This window comes from Kwoniella botswanensis, chromosome 1, assembly GCF_036426115.1.
Source record: "Kwoniella botswanensis chromosome 1, complete sequence".
Classification (NCBI taxonomy): domain Eukaryota; kingdom Fungi; phylum Basidiomycota; class Tremellomycetes; order Tremellales; family Cryptococcaceae; genus Kwoniella; species Kwoniella botswanensis.
Window position 1 is genome coordinate 3,149,034 of NC_088599.1, and position 16,764 is coordinate 3,165,797.

Sequence of the window (16,764 nt, forward strand, 5' to 3'; positions counted from 1 at the left end):
TCTTTCACTGATACGATGGAAGCATAGGCATCCCTAATCAACCTCGTATGAGTCTGGACTGTCCAACGTATACACGTGTAGCACAACTCAGCGCTCATATTGACATAGGAATTTCGTTCCACAACTCTCCCGGGCCTTGTTCTAGTTACAGGTACACACATCCCCCTTATCACACACGCCAATAACGTTGTTCCACCACCAAAGAAGGGACAATAAGGTCTGGGCGGGGATTCAAGCAGCGCACTGGTCGATCAAGTATGAGTCCGGGCAATTATGAGGGCAGGACAAGACGGAAGGAAGGGAATTGTGTGGGTGGATGAAGTTACCATCAAACCGTCATCAATATCAGATCAGACCAAGACTTGGATTAGGTGGCGAAGGCGAAGGCAAAAGTAACCCTGCATGTACAACGTTATCACACTCTTAGCTGAGACGAACGGTGAAGGAATCACTGTCTGATAGCTTTGATAACAAGACGTACTAGGTGAGTTGAATTGATCCATCACACAGGCCCGAGGCTTGTACTGAATCAAGCAGAAGGTGAGACATCGTAAAGTCACACTTCGCGCATCTCAAGCATAAGAACTGTTAATGATCCTTAGACATCTCATCGATATGTATTTGGGTATAGATCGAACGTGTTCGATAAACAAGAGAACAGTGATATACTGATCGAGCTGTATGTCATCATAGCTTGAACAACCAAGATGACGACCACCTCACGACCTGCACCCCCACCTCTAATTCACTCAGGATACAACGATTTAGTCTCTCTGGTAGCCTCTACCCCTTCCAGATTAGGAGTCAACATAGCTTCCAACCCTCAATCATCCAGATACAGCTCTCCCCCACAGGTATTCAGAGGAAATTATGCGAGATTACCTGACCCTTTGCCCCGTGCGGACTCTTATGTGCGATTGATCCAGGAGGAAGTCACGACTAGACCTGTCATCTCTTCGGGAGGAGGAAGAGGAGGAAGAGCGAGAGGGTATGCTAGAGGTGGAGGAAGGGTTGGTGCGGGAAATGGAAGAGAGGAATGGAAGGTCTCAGAGTTGAAGAAGAGGAAGATCGATAAGAAGATGATTGGGTATCCAACTGATTTCAGGTGGGTCCGATCTCGTTGACGATGTCGACATAGAATTGATAGATTGACTGGATGTCATAGGCATATCTTTCATGCTTCCACCTATGAAGAAGCTACGGAGTTGCTGTTGAGGTGGTCTATAGAAGGTGTAGGGGATAAGCTAGGAGGTAAGTTTTCGAGTTATCCATGCTCGTTGCATCAATCACATCACATCACAACCTGTCCCAATCATGCTTTCATCCTCTACTCTCTTCCCTATATAGAAAGAAAAATCTCCTTGAACCCCCTTTGTTCCATATAAATACCGATGGCGTCTTTTTTGCAGACCCCGCTTGGGCATACCCGATAAAAGAGCTTGTCAAAGCCAGAGCGAGAGAGCAGCAAGCTCGAGCTGTAGCTGCTGTCGTAGAAGCTACTGCTCGGACTCGAGAGCTGGCGAATGCAGATGTAGAAGATCTGTGAGCATACTCTCTTATCGACAGTGTGCTTATCTGCGATGTGAGCAAGACCTTGACTGACTGGTCTTGCTGCTTTAGACAATCGCCCGGTACACTGAGGGTAGTGAACGGTCTCCCCTCATCCATCTATTCAACTACCAATACTCTCAGAACCACCAACAAGCTTAGACCCACTATACAAACTCGTACCAGTGGAAACACCAACAATACACGTTCCAATGGTACTGGCCAGACATCCATCTCACCTCTATTGACTGGTGGATCAACACCAAGGGTGATCGCGAATTTTCAAGGGTACTTCGATGACGCCTCTTCAGCAGGACATAAGGTGATTCGAACACGTACTAGCCCATTAATTAATCCTATTCCCTTCGCTTCTCCTGATCTGGCCAAGGGAGTTACCAAACCCTTGCAAATTAAGAAGAAGTCGGTATCTGCATTAGCTACTCCCTTCGAATCAACCCCAACTACCAAGAATGAAGAAGCCATCATCGAAGATTCGCCTCCTTTACCATCGATTGAAGAGAAACCTTCCAGTCCACCTACCCCTAATCTCAAGAAGGATTCTCGACCTAAAGCACAGGAGATATTCACCCAATTGCCATTTAGGATTGTCAAACCTTCTCTCGAAACCTTGGAGAGATCCATGTCCATCGCATTGTACTTCGAACAGTATTATCACTCTTTACTGAAGACTTCTCCAATCAAACTGAATGGATACTCTGCGCCTATACGTAATGATAAGGAAGGTGAGGGTAAACCGATCCACCCTGGAAACTACGTTCTGAACCGAGCCCGAAGGTTAGCGAATCTAGAATCAACATTTGCATTACCGGAGAATAGGTTCATGTCTGAAGATGAAAAGGCTGCGAGAAGGGATGAATTATTAAAAGAGGAAAACAGGATATTGAGGGAGAGGAGAAAGAAGGTTGATGTGAAAGGGTTCGAATTGGGTAGAGTAATTGGACATGGTGCGTTCGGAGTGGTGAGAATTGCGAGGGAGAAGGAGTCGGGCAGGCTTGTCGCTATGAAGCAGGTGAGTGTAATTGCCTTCCCTACAATTTCACTGGGAGTCAATTGTGATAGGTCGGAATGGTATATCTATTGAGGTAGACGATGGCCAAGCTGATCTATCATTTCTATCCGTATTATATCGATAGCTTCGTAAAGCAGAGTAAGTGGTGTGACTCGAACGAGAGACGATATGTCAGCGGGATACTAGTTGCTGACTGCTCACTACTTCCCCAGCATGCTCCGCAAATCGCAAGAGGGTCACGTCCGGGCCGAGAAGGATCTCCTAGCAGCAGCAGCCTCTCGACAACACTCCCCCAATGTTTTAGGCGGTGATTCTGACTCTCAACGACCCTCATGGATCGTTCAACTCTACTATGCATTCCAAGATACTGACCATCTATATCTCGTACTTGAATTTATGGGTGGCGGAGATCTCCTAAACCTTTTGGTCGAACGAGATACCTTCCCAGAGGAGATGACTAGATTTTACATTGCCGAGATGGTCCTGGCGTTAGAAGAAACTCATTCGTTGGGTTTCATACATCGGGATATCAAACCTGATAATTTCCTATTTACGAAAACTGGTCATGTGAGGATATCTGATTTTGGACTGGCGACTGATCTTCATTGGGCACACGATACGAGTTATTACGAACATCAAAGACTGGCTATACTTCGTAAACATGGTATAGACCTTGAATACCCTTCGGTAAAGACCAAGAGGATGAAAAAGGAGGATGTAGAGAAGATAATGGGCAAAGAATGGTTAGATAAAGGTCAAAATATATTGACTTGGAGAGAAGGTAAAAGAAGAGCTTTAGCGTATTCGGTTTGTGGGTGAGTGAGAATGTTATGATCGTACCCCTCAATCGATTGGTATTATCAAGAGGTATTTGTACTGACTTTTCAACATTTATATTATTTACAGTACCAATTCGTATATGGGTGAGTAATGACCATTCATACCTACGTGCAATATTGATTCGTGCCCCTCATCTAGCTCCTGAAGTTATCAGAGGTCAAGGATATGGTTTCAGCTGTGATTGGTGGTCATTAGGTATCATAGGTGAGTAGATCTATCATGTATCAACAATCGGGGTAATCCATTTCAGATCGACTGATTTACCGTTGCGTTCTGTTCGAAAGTGTATGAAAGTCTGTACGGTTATCCGCCATTTGTCAGCTCTTCTGTGAGTATCGGCTTGCTGTATTGATGTTTGAATATCATCTGATTTCAGTTTTGATTTTATGCCATGCTATAGCGACATGTTACTCGACAAAAGATGTAAGTGGTTATTCTCCAGTAGCTTGCTTCAAGGATTGTACTCATGACATGCCATTCTCCAGTCTCAACTGGAAGACCACCTTGAAATTCCCACCCAAACCTCGACTCTCCTCTGACTGCCTCGACCTCATGACTTCTTTACTGTGTGAACCTGAAGATCGACTCGGTACTACCCCTCTTGAGAAATCGTCTATCCTCACCTCGTCAAACAAGGGAAGTACCCTGAATGGACGACACGCGAATCTTGCCAAAGGTTTGGGTAACGATGGTGCGCAGATGATCAAGGCGCATAAGTGGTTTAAGGGGATTGATTGGGATAGTGAGTTCTGTGCGATCTCATCTGAAAGTGTCGAGAGGATCCGTAAAGCTGTCATGCTTATTTGATCAATGCTTGCACCTTGTTTAGATTTACATAAACAGACTCCACCCTACCACCCTGATTTGTATGCCGAAGACGATACGAGGCATTTCGACGAGGATATACCTGACGAGGTGAGCTGATAATTTCGCTACTACTTTAGCTATTTACCCTCTGGACTATCAATGATGGTATGTATCGCTGATCCTGACTCTGTTGTCCGTCATAAGCCACTGGCGCCTGCCAACGGAGCAGCAGCCAACGCTACCAAAGATCCGTTACTGCGAGATAAGACTCATGGTGCTCATCTGTTGGAAATCAGGAAAAAGTGAGTTTATATGATCTTCATGCCTCTTCATCCTTGGCAACGAAATCGACTGATAATTCACTCATTCTATCTTCAGTCTCGCATTCAAGGGTTGGACATTCAAATCGCCTTCCCTTGTCGGATCTCGCTACGGTCATCTATCGGAGATATCCCGTATGAAAGATATATCTGAAGATTCCATACGTGATCACGATCCTCATGGGGGTTGGGACGACAATAGGGCGATGACGAATAGTGGGATGACAACTGGTACGGTCAGGAATAGAGCTTTATCATTTTAGTTCGAAAAAGAGTTTCAAGTCGATTATTTATCTTATTATCGATCTTTGTAGACAAATCTTTTGCGTATTTCCTTCTCCTTTACTTGCACGTGTAGGTTTGATGGGTAGATTGATAGATTGAGCTGTATCTGGTAGATAATACACGGACGCTTATGTTGTTGTTATGATGTTTTATGACATTTGATGACCATCAAACCTGAGTACGTTGGACATGAGTCTATCAGTGTGCGTTTGACAAGGGGATAGGGTGTCAGTATACGACAATATCTTGGACTATTGTTTGCGAATTGATTCGAGATAAGCATGGAGTTGAGAAGGTAACCTAGGAAGATCTACCAATTATTCTTGATCAGACCGTCCCATGTACTCAGAACGATTTGATCCTCAACAGTTACCCATCTTGCCTGAGACGAAATCATCAAAGAGGAAAATACGAATACATTTCTGTGATTTTGATGTATATGTTATCCGATATTCTCTCTCCCAATCCAGATCCAGATCCCAATCCAATATCAAACCATGATGTTGTTCTAAGCTTGAATCGAATCGTTTATCCGGATTTACCAGCGGGTTGTTGGTTCCTATTATCCCATTACAAAAGTCAGCAATCTGTTGTTATCCACCTTATGTTTTGGTTGAAATAGATTGTCAAAGGGCTGAAAAGATTCAGATAGGAGCGAAAGACTAATTTCTAGTTAAAGTTCGTTCATGCTTTATTCAGAGTGAACTATGCTTGATTTGTGTATCATCCGTATGATAATGTATTTAAAGGATCGATGTATTCCAACAATGGTGCAGAGGGGTGTACAATTTATAAGAAACAACGATACTCACATTCGTCGTTTGCCACCAGGAGCGACAGTTACGTTAACGCTGGAGGGAGAACGATATGTCAGTTGCATATCTTATTTAGATCAAGTGCGGAATAGGACTACTCACAATCTGTATATTAGACAAAAGCATGACGATGACCATAATTAGTATTTATCCTCAACTCCAACATTCATCCTTCATCGACGTACCGTCTGTTGTATTGGATTCTCTTCTCTGTAAGGTGAGGAGTCATTCATCAGCATGAATTCCCCACAAAACATCGTAATTCTTCCTCCGTTGCATCCCATCTGACGCATATCCAAAGAAAGGTAATAACTTCGACAAATCTTGCGATCCCTCCTCTTCACCCTTCTGCTTCTCCGACCATGACAGCCCCATTTGAAGAATCATCACTCACTTGCTCGACCTTTAGGGGTCTTCTTTTTCTCTTGTTTCTCAACTTTAGGAGCCTACAAACAGCAAAACATCAACCCATCAGTCTGCATCCTTCCTCCATCCACGAATCCATATATTCCATCGATGAAATTGCTGCTCACTTGAGATCTAACTTTACCCGCACGAGCGAGGGAACCGTGAACCTTACCCATCTTGACTGTTGGGTGGGATGGATGGGATGGGTAATGTGGTGGTGGGGCGGCAAAGAAATCGATTATGGGAGAGGGAGATGATAATCCGATGATATATGAAATGAGTATCGAATTGATCAGCTTCTCCTCTCTAGTCTCCGGCGATGTATGCAGCAGCGGTGAGGATGACCTACCTGATATGTGTAATATAAATTGAAGGATGAAGAAGGGTATCTATCTGTATTTGAGTGGCATTCGATGTATTGGGTGAAAATCGATGGATGGACAGCAAGGGTTTCGTTGGATTTTGGTGTCGGAGTTTTCCGTGAGTCGGAGTTTGAGCAGAGTGGCATAATCTGATTCCGTTGCGCTGTCTTTCCCTACCCTCGAATGGTGCCCCACTTCATCCAGTCAAAGTTATCGAGTGAAAGTGAGAGCGAGATGTTGTTGATGCATACTCGTATCCCACCCTACGCTATCCTAGCCTCACCCAAATAGTTAATCCTCATAGGTCTGAAGGGATCTCTTGGCAGATCAACACATACTGGACGATGACATCCTCGACTACTGTCAACGGTGGAGGAGAGCCATCTACGAAACGACCTCGATTGGCTGATAATGGAGCTGGAAGTGAAGATGGTCAACCGACATGCAAGATGGCATATCTTGGACCACCAGGCACATACGGCCAGATGGTGAATACCATTTACAACTCATGATATACATACACATGCTGATAACATATGGCTAGGCAGCAGCTGCATTCCAATCATGCTACGATGTGCCCATCGAATTGGTACCTTGTCCAAGTATATCTGGTAAGTCATCAGTCTTATAAAAGCAAGAGGCATAACTCATTTGACAGGATTTTAGCGATTTGGGAAACCTCATCTACGTTCCATGTCTTTCCATTGGAAAATACGATACATGGTGGAGTAACTGAAACTCTGGATTGCGTGTTATCCAATCTGTATTCGGGCGGTAGCTCTGTACAGACGGACGAAGAGAAGCAGGGCAGAAGGATAATAGCAGATCTGGCTTTACCTATAAGCCACTGCCTGGTTGTGAAAAAGGGAGTAAAAAAGGAGGATATAAGGTGGATAAGAAGTCATGAGCAGGTGAGTCACAGTTAGCAGATCAGCAAGCTGGCGCTTTTTAAGGTATGACCAATTGGAGCGCCTTTTGAAAGTCTAGAGAGTCCTAGAAGCTAATCCATCTTGTAGGCACTAGGTCAATCATCCAAATTCATAAAAACCCACTTCCCTTCAGCCAAATTGAAAACCTACCCATCCACCGCAGGAGCAGCTGTATCGCTGATCAACGATCTAAATGAAGATGAGGGTGAAGGAGCGGCATTATGCTCTAAAGCCGCTGCTAAGCTTTATGAAGATAAGTTGGATGTTCTGTTTCAAAGTACTCAGGGGATCAGTAGTGAGTGCAATGTGTGAACTGATGCCTATCTCCATTTCGACATGTCTTTCATTCCTTCGGATTGTGATAAATGACCGGATAGAAACAGTCACTGATGTTTCAAATATCTTCAGATAACTTCACACGATTCATCCTTCTATCGAATCCAACCCATCAGGTGCCAATACCAACTACATCCATCACCTCTCCGCGCCCTACAGAATTCTACGTATTACCCTCGGCAAGCGATATCATACCGTTCTTCCAATCCTCTCAGATACGCAATATGCATTCACGCCCTGCTTCGATCCCTTCGACGCCTATATCAGATGAAGACGAATCTCAGCGGAAGGACGGAGTTTGGACGTATAGAGAAGACAGGTTTCCTACTTTGTACTTCGTAGAAGTGGACGTGGACGGGATGGGTTTTCAGGGAAAAGATAGTCAGATCAGTAAGAAAGGTAAAGAGAAAGGGTGGTATATCGGTAAAGCAGGGTGGAGAGTGACGGATGATCAGATCAATGCATTGTAGAGGTAGGTCTTGCAACTTTCAATTTCGTTGGATCTGTAATCCCTTGGACTAATCAAACTTTTACTTGTAGTAGACGGTATAATGCACAAACTCTATACATAGAATATCCTATCGAAAATATATACTACGAATTATTTATGTTTTGTTTATTAACTGTTTTTGCTAGTTTTCTAGACGAAGAACCCAAATTGATGACGAAGAAGATGATGATGATGATACTAATCATATATCTGATCTCGGCTACCTTCCCACCTTTCTTACGATCCAATAAACCCATGATCAACTTTCTATTCCTTCACTTTTCTTTGCAAGTTTAATTGAATCGGCTTCAATCCTTTTATATCCACAGTCCCATCCATCCAATCCTTGTAACTCACTTTTACTTTCACTGCTTCTACCAATCCAATGAACCATACCAAATCTTTCGATTGTTTATACCCTTTACCAATCCCATCGTCTATCCCTCCTTTTCCACTATATGAACAACATTTTTTACTCCCTCTCTTTACCTTTTCCTTTACTCTTCCCGACCTGAATGATCGGACCGAAAACGTCATTTTCTACCAAATCACCACTAGATATGGAAGCATTGCTGGAACCTTGAGAATGACCTTCGTTCTCGATCGGAGAAGAAGGTACATTCATATACTCAGGGCTCTTTTCGGATCTTACTGGCTTAGGCATCGATACGGGAGTTGGAAGTTGGCAATTATCCCTCACGTTTTCTTTCGAAGACGGTTGACCGAGGGCCGGGTCGAAATTACTGGCTGTTTGGGGAGTGATAGAAGAATCGGTGAATGTCGGTGAAGGGGTATACAACTCTTTCGGACAATTAAGCTCTTAAATATCCAGAAATTTGAACTAATCAGTGACTAATGTGTGCTAACGGATAGTGGACTTGTACAACTTACCTTGGCTTTCCTCATCATCCCCTTCATCACTCAAAGATCCAAATTTTCTTTTACGATTATCTTTCGGTTTCTCAGGAGTGACTGAGAATGTACTTCCATCCAACCTCAATCTCAAATGGATCCTCTCCGATGAATTGATTCGAGTCACACTACGATCGTTCTGAGTATTGGTATCGGAAGTGCGCCAGTATGGTCCGGTGGATGATGACGAGGATGAAGATGATGCTCTTAGAGGTTGATTATCCTATAATCCAGACAACATTCAACATGTCAGCTCGTCTATCTTGTTGATACCGCCTCGTTCAAGCAAGCTTACATTTTGTTTTTGGGATCGGCCTTGAATTTCACTAGGTTTACTTTCTTCTTCTGAATATAATTCGTCAATCTCCTCATCCTCTCCTCCTCTTCCTTCTTCATCAGCTTCGATCATGACTTGGGTTTTTGCTTTCTTCTTCTTCTGATCTCTAACCCTCTTCTCAGTTCCTTTGTTATGTCCACCTCCCTGCAGTTTATCGAATTTATTGCTCTTCCTCTTGAATTCGATCTCCAGGGGAGCTTTGATCCGTCTGGTCGTTCGAGTAGGTTTGTTCTTCTTGACCCATTGTTCCAGCTCATTCCTCTCTTGCTGGAGGGTCTCCTCGTTCAATCTATGCTTTCTCCATGCAAGGCAGAGCTCATCGATGGTTGGAATTTCGATGGTCTGAGAGCTGTAACAGAGGATAGGTGCGATCGAAATCATCAGTGAATGCCAACTTCACCAGTAGGTGTGGGTGTTTAGACAAGATCTGCCTCGACTCACCTCAGTCCTGTGTTGAGCACAGCACGTCTCTCAAATGGCCAATCCTTGATATAGCTACCAAAATAGAAATGAGATACATTAGCTGTGAATCCTGCTTTGTCTGAGCGTGACGTAACTCAATTCGATGAAGAGAACTTTAGTATGACCGAGGTAAACTTGAGGGATGACAATGAGGATAGAATATACTCACTTGTTAAGATTCCTTTGGAACGATGTCCATTGATTGGTCTTGGAGAAGATCGAATATACTACAGTTGGGTAAACAACTCCTCGAATCAGCTTAGTGGCACACACGAAAAAGGGAGTCATCTGACCATGTTTTGCGAACTACAGCACAACAAAAACAAGTATGCATTGTCAGCTAGTATTTCCTATCGATACTCTACACCTTGAGGGTTTTAAGTAATGTACACTTACGGCTTCTGTATCAGGTATATAGGCAACTTGATTTTTCATAATCACGTATTCGGGGTATACGTCGAATGCGAGCATCCTGAGAACACCAGGAGGAGAACATCAGTAACAGTCCCTTATCTACCCTTCCGGCTGGAATGCTAGAATGACGAAATGGGTTGTCGAATCGGGTACAGAAGTATATTTGAATCAAGTGGCGGAGGACTAAGTAGTCGAATTGAACTCACTTCATCATCCAAAATAAGAAAGCACCAGTCGGTACCTTGGCTCCGCCACTTCCTAATCTTCTTCCGATACCTCCGCTGACACTGACGCTACTACTGGAAGTAGCTTTATAACTTGAGGCACTACTGCTAGTGTTACTTGATCGCTTTTTACATCCCACTTTACCTTTACCTTTACCTTTGAAGTTCTTCTTATCTTTCTTGTTCTTCTTAACTTTCTTTCTGTTGGTTTTTCTTCTTCTCTTGGTTTTTCAAGGTATTCAACCTAGTAGGATACCTCCCATTCCTACTAACCTGCTCCTCCTCCTCCCCTTCTTCCCCCTCTTGGACGTACTCGTATTCTGACGATGAATTGGTCGACAAGAGAATAGGCGAATGAGTAGATTTAGGTACGTAAGGTTGATATCCAGGTACTGATTTACTGTGAGGCGACGCCACTTCGGAGGAAGCGATTTCTCCGAAAGCTAGAACGGTCGTCTTGTCGTTGGAATGAGAATCTGAAATCGAAGATGAGGTTGAAGAAGATGATAATTCTATATCGATTGGGCCACTGTTGATACCCATACCTTCACTTTCGACACCAACAGGTATATCTTGATGTTTTAATAGGTCTCTTTGGTGATTATCGAATTCGTCATCTGAATCTAATTCAGTTTCCTCTTCTGCTACTTCCTCGTGATTCTCATTATGACTGTTTTCGATAGGAACGATCGATTGTGGCAGTACCGATATGTCCCATGAAGTAGGACGATCTTGATCCACCGAAGAGGATGGATGATCGATTGCTGGACCTAAATGGTATGGTAGACCTTGATGACCCATACCCACGGTGATACCTTGTTGTTGATCTCTTTCGGAAGAGATTGTATATCCCCGATGGGTATAGGCTAAAGGGATCATCTGGTTGAATGGAAAGGTTTGTGATCTACCTGTCATCGAGATATCCCAAGGTGGTTGAGCCATATCCATACCATGGGCTGGGTATTCGCCGAAGGATGAAGTAGGAGGTACAAAAGGTTGGTTGGAGTATGAAGAAGACGGGAAGTCGTTTGGTTGAAGGTGAGGTCGAGGTCGAGGTTGACCGTATCCAATAGATGGAAGAGGATAGTTGAGCTGATTATTAACTTCCGAGAAAGGCACGAATGGTCGTACGATGGTAGTGGACGAGTTGTTGACGAAGAGATCGTACTCAACTTGATTAGCGAGGGATTCAAGAGAAGGAAAGGTATTTTGTGTATAGTGAAGTGGGATCGAGGTCGTAGTGGCGAACGAGGAAGATGGGTCTGGATTGACAGGAGTGATATTGGAATATCTAGTCGTATCGGAAGTGTACTGGGATGGAGTTGATGTTGTAGAGAAAGGCAGCGAATTCCAATCTTCTGATAACCAGATTGAATTATACTCTTTCTGAGGCTGATTCAAAGGATGAAAAGGATTTGAAGCGATTTTATCTTGTGTTGCAATATCAAATGAGGAAAGATTAATCGGTTGACTCTGGACTTGAGGTTGAGGTTGAGGATGTGATTGCAGCAAAGTATTCTGATTGATTGAATATAAAGGTCGCCTCTGAGAGGAAGAAGAGGAAGAAGAGGAAGAGGAAGGAAGAAGAAGTTTTGGATTTATCGTTTCTGGAGGAAGAAGAGGAAGAACCTGATTGTGATGATAATGATGATAAGAGTGAGAGGATGCGTTATCGTTGCTGAAAGTGATGATGGGATCCATTGAAAGGATTTTCGATATGGTATTTTTACTTGACAAAAAGGAAGGAAGAAGGAAGGAAGGGTATGGTCAAAGGATGGAGGGATGATCCTCGTTGTAAGTATTTTTGGGTATTGGGAAAGATACAAAATGATCAGACGGTTTTACCGATCCAAGTCAAAGTTTTTCAATAGAGGTTGGTTATAGGTAAGAGAAGGACGGTGATCAAGTGGATAGATATGTCGAAGGAAGAATCGTGTTGATGTTGGGAAAGATCAGATCAGTTGACTTGATTTGGATAAGTACGATTGATTTTCCCATGTCTGACGATTCGTCTCTGTTCCCATATATACTTTTCTCTTCCCTTGCCTGCTTCCCCACTGTTCATATTGATAATCATTGACAAGAGACCAACATTACTTGTTCAAGTAAGGTAAGTTAAGGCTAGGTACGGTCAATAATCTGGATCAACAATATTGCACAGACCCATCAGTGATTCAGTGTGATACCCTCAACTTTATTTTGTTCATATCGATATCAATGTCAATACCAAATACCGAGTAGAGTCTTTCCTTCGAGGCGTCGGAGCAGAGGTCAGAGGTACACATGACAGAGCCAGTGGTGGTCCTTTGGAACATTGAGATATTCATATGATACGACGATATACAGTAGACTAAAGTATTCGGCAGATCCGCCCCTTGTCATACTTTTTGGAATGGGGGAGGAAGATGGATCTGATGGTAATGTTGATGAAAACTTTGTTCATTAGTCAAAGGTATCATGGGAGAGGAAAACCAACACGATTATCATACAAGAATACGAAAGAGGAAAGAGGTAGAGGGCATATTGGTAAGTGTGGGAGTTGAGAATAGCTGATAGGAACATGATTCACAATCCAGTAGATCAAAGGAATCATAGGTCTGATGAGTATGTCGGGAAAAGGAGAAGCTGGCTATTGGGCAAGAGTGGTGAGGGGGAGGAAGGAAAGAGAAAGGAAGATATGAACGTACGAGGAAGACAAATATAGATTTCGTCATCAATGATGGTCGTTGAGTCGAGACCCAAATGATTTAGTTTGATCAATTTAAAGGAATGCAACCATGTTGTCAATCGTAGAGGAAAATGTTGAATCGGAATCCATTAGGAAAAGGAAGAAGGAAGGAAGGAAGAGTGGACATGGAAAGTGGAGGATTTAACCGAGTAAATCTAATGTTTCTGAGTGGATTAGATCTGATCGATAGATAAGTCTGATTAGCGGATGGTGCCTTATTTTCTCCGGGTCAACCGATTGATCATCGATAGACTGTATCACGAATGATGTTTGGTACAGTCATCGCTCCCTTCCCGTGCTGATAATCACCCTTGCACCCCTCTGCTCTCATGCCGGAACAATGATCTGACTACGATACGCGTCAACCTTGCTCACTACCTTCGGATCAAACTCAACTACCGATCCGATCCAATCCATCCTTTTCCTTCCTATCAAGCCGAAATCCTGTCCTATCTCGTCGTAACGTATGGTAATCCAGCTTGTCCAATTTCCTGTTCCGTCGATAATGATGATGATGATACTAAACAGAGCTAGATCAAGGGGGAGGTACAGATCAGTGATGATTAGCTTAGCAGGATGGTGTGCGAGCTTTGATGGTCGAATAGCGAATAAATGATTTTTTCAGGATAACCACCTACTTGCTAATATCACTAGAGCCTTTGAAGAAAATATGGACAGAGCCCATTCCGCTTTAGGTAATACTGCTGTACTAACCGATCTAGATCCTTCTAATCTTGATTGATCATATATTCATCGGAAGCGATTGCGGATGGTGGGCCGAGGAAAAGAAGAAAGGAAAGTGAGTGACTTCCGCAGACCCGTTGGTTCTTGTTGCTATGTATTTCGTGAAAGGGAATGGGGGAGCTCCTTGTGTCCTGTGTATTCCGTTGACTATTCAGCTATACATCCGACCCAGAAAATATCAGGATGTCATGACATGACCCAAATGACCTGTCGGAAGTCGATGTAAAACATGAGGTTTTTACCTTTCTGAGGGTGATTTTTGATTTTGCCACTTACGCGTCAGACTAGGTAACCCGTTACGTATTTGACTTTATACCTCATGTTTATCAATTTGATGGTGATCTAAATGATTCAATTCAGGGACGAGATCAGTCGAAAGGAGGGGGAGAAAGAGGGAGAGGGGATTATGCAACCCTTGTCAACATTCCAAGAGTGGGGAAGATCAAAGTAAGAGTAGTCGATAAGGGATACGTACGAAACAATTCCGTCGATACCGGTCGACTGATCGTGATCATAGGGTAGTAGAGTGGATTTGGACCTGATGATGGGGGAAGAAGGATGTGTAACGAAGTACCCCACAAATGATCTAGCGGGTGAAGCTGAAGAGGAAAAAGAGGTAAACGATTGATTAAGTTTACCTTTACCTTTATATTCTGGATTTGTACAATTTTGTGTACATTGGTGTATGAATACACAAAAAAGCATACGAGCAGATAGACTGTCCAACTGTTTATTGTACTGTGAAACATTATCATTGCAGTCTAGACGAGTGCCGATCAAAATGCGTGACATGAATGATCATCGTTTTTTTTTTTTCTTTTTTGTTCTTTCCTATTCTATTTTCATTGTTCATAACAGGGCGCAGATCATAGAATCACATTTCAAAGGCGTAGTGTATGATCGGTTTCAACTCTGCATCGTACTATTGATTCTTCTTCCTACATTCCACTGTATCATTCCTTTCTTCCGAGGAGACATACATACGACATAGTTGTGGAAGATGATTCTTGCCTCATTGGCTTAGTGGTAAATTAGGTTCAATAAAAGCGCCACTTACCAAGCGACATATACAATCCAAAGATTCAGTTCCTTTCGATACCACCGCCCACTACGATACGTACATGTATGTGTGTATACATCCACACAAGGACAATGAGGTACACACACTCAAGAACGCGGACTGATGGTCGTCTTGTTATTGAGCGTGAGAAGGTGGGGGAATCAAGGAAGGAGGAAGTATTGATCAATTGGATTAGCTTCCGGAGTGTATTTTGTTCAATTAAGGAGAACGGGAAGGTCGGGAGAAGCATGTCTTACATGTGTATACGTCCACTCTGTGACGATGAAAGGGTAGTAAGTGGGGGAATTACCATTTGAACATTTCGTCCGTTCGTCGCAAGGTAATGTATTGATCAGCAGTATAATAAAGATCTATTTGCAGTTCTGGGGAAGTTAGTTCTGTAAGAGTGAATGTCATTTTAGATGTACAAGTATGTATCATGGTCGTGCATCCCCTAAAATACGGAAAAGAACCCTATCCTAGCCTATCGTATCCTATGTTGACTAGTTTACTCGTCACCTTCAACAACGACGGTTTGGAGGCCCTAATGATTTGAATATACAGTCAGCATCTGGCTCGTATCATATGACATTATATGTAGATGTAGATCGATCGTATAGAGATATCAGAGTTAATGGTCCATAAAGACGAGAGGAGAACTCACCTTGAAGCTGGTAACACCTTCAACAACAGAAGCGAGCACGTAAAGTTTCTCTTTAGCACCCTCATCGTCGTTTCTCTTTCTCTCAAGTCTGACTCTGATTCTCTTAGGTGGGGATCGGATACCTCGGGCCCAGACGGCTTGGTTGAGACCAGGGGAGATTCGGACGTCGTTCACACCCATTGATTTTTGAGCGAACTCGACAATGGACTTGATGGCTTTTGGTGCCTCTACAGGTGATGAATAAAAACGATAAAGTTAGATTGACTATTCCTGCTCATGAGATGTGACCGATTGATGGTGAAGGATACAGGTTTACTGATAATGGGGGATGGATGTGATAGATAAAATCCGGACTCACTCTTCTTGAAAGACAAATCGTGGACTCGCTTGTGGAGGTGGATGGTGTATTCACGGGTCACGACATCGTGAAGGGCCGATCGAGGGGTTCGGGTCTGATGAAGATGAGAGAAGTTAGCATTCATCCTTCTATCAATTCTTCCCCATACAGCATCCACAGAATCTATATGGTCCAACAGCAGGAGAGGGTTCTAATCTTGGTTGTTCGATGGATAAACGGGGTTCTAACATTTTGAGGAGATCTAACTCTGTAGGCTATTGTATTGAATTGTTGATGTGATTGAGCGGTTCGAAGACGGGGATTGGTTTGTTAAATCTTCAACAGAATGATAGATATGACAACATGTGGTTTGTTATCGTCGAAGATAGTGGTAAGGCCATGATGTGATGGTAGTTGATATTTGGCGAGAGGAAATCGATATATTTGTACCCTTCTTCACCACCACTCCTTCATCCTATTATCATTTATGCTACTCTTTCCAATATTCCATGATAACCCGACTTGATTCCCGTATATCCATCGAACAGCATTCAACCCGCTCTCCCCCATTCCCTCTATAAACTCTCATCTTTCCCTCCTTTCTGATAAGGTCGATACCGATATTGAGATTGAAATACTAACCTTTCGTTCCTTGGTGGTGGGAGCCTAACAAAACATCATTCACAAAGTCAGTTCATCAATCCTCACAATC

At 43.2% G+C, this 16,764-nt stretch overlaps 4 protein-coding genes across 4 annotated transcripts; 2 read left to right on the plus strand and 2 right to left on the minus strand.

Moving 5' to 3' along the window:
* Window positions 1-707: 707 nt before the first annotated feature.
* On the plus strand, window positions 708-4,808 carry L199_001219 (uncharacterized protein; the record flags this gene model as incomplete). Its single annotated transcript, XM_064886974.1, has 14 exons — window positions 708-1,105; window positions 1,166-1,251; window positions 1,410-1,542; window positions 1,621-2,578; window positions 2,703-2,716; window positions 2,791-3,393; window positions 3,485-3,501; window positions 3,557-3,622; window positions 3,703-3,746; window positions 3,819-3,841; window positions 3,904-4,160; window positions 4,248-4,333; window positions 4,430-4,527; window positions 4,604-4,808. 14 exons carry the CDS (start codon window positions 708-710, stop codon window positions 4,806-4,808), a joined length of 2,988 nt encoding a protein of 995 aa, XP_064743046.1.
* A 1,951-nt stretch (window positions 4,809-6,759) lies between these two features.
* Window positions 6,760-8,150, plus strand: L199_001220 (uncharacterized protein; the record flags this gene model as incomplete). Its single annotated transcript, XM_064886975.1, has 5 exons — window positions 6,760-6,903; window positions 6,960-7,026; window positions 7,082-7,326; window positions 7,432-7,639; window positions 7,753-8,150. The coding sequence occupies 5 exons, from the start codon at window positions 6,760-6,762 to the stop codon at window positions 8,148-8,150; spliced, it is 1,062 nt and encodes a 353-aa protein (XP_064743047.1).
* Window positions 8,151-8,642: 492 nt separating this feature from the next.
* L199_001221 (uncharacterized protein) lies at window positions 8,643-12,220 on the minus strand (the record flags this gene model as incomplete). The annotated part of the gene is made up of 8 exons (XM_064886976.1): window positions 8,643-8,989; window positions 9,062-9,305; window positions 9,378-9,768; window positions 9,861-9,914; window positions 10,051-10,187; window positions 10,278-10,353; window positions 10,502-10,720; window positions 10,776-12,220. The coding sequence occupies 8 exons, from the start codon at window positions 12,218-12,220 to the stop codon at window positions 8,643-8,645; spliced, it is 2,913 nt and encodes a 970-aa protein (XP_064743048.1).
* A 3,339-nt stretch (window positions 12,221-15,559) lies between these two features.
* Window positions 15,560-16,303, minus strand: L199_001222 (uncharacterized protein; the record flags this gene model as incomplete). The annotated part of the gene is made up of 4 exons (XM_064886977.1): window positions 15,560-15,595; window positions 15,716-15,942; window positions 16,074-16,167; window positions 16,250-16,303. The coding sequence occupies 4 exons, from the start codon at window positions 16,301-16,303 to the stop codon at window positions 15,560-15,562; spliced, it is 411 nt and encodes a 136-aa protein (XP_064743049.1).
* Window positions 16,304-16,764: the final 461 nt, after the last annotated feature.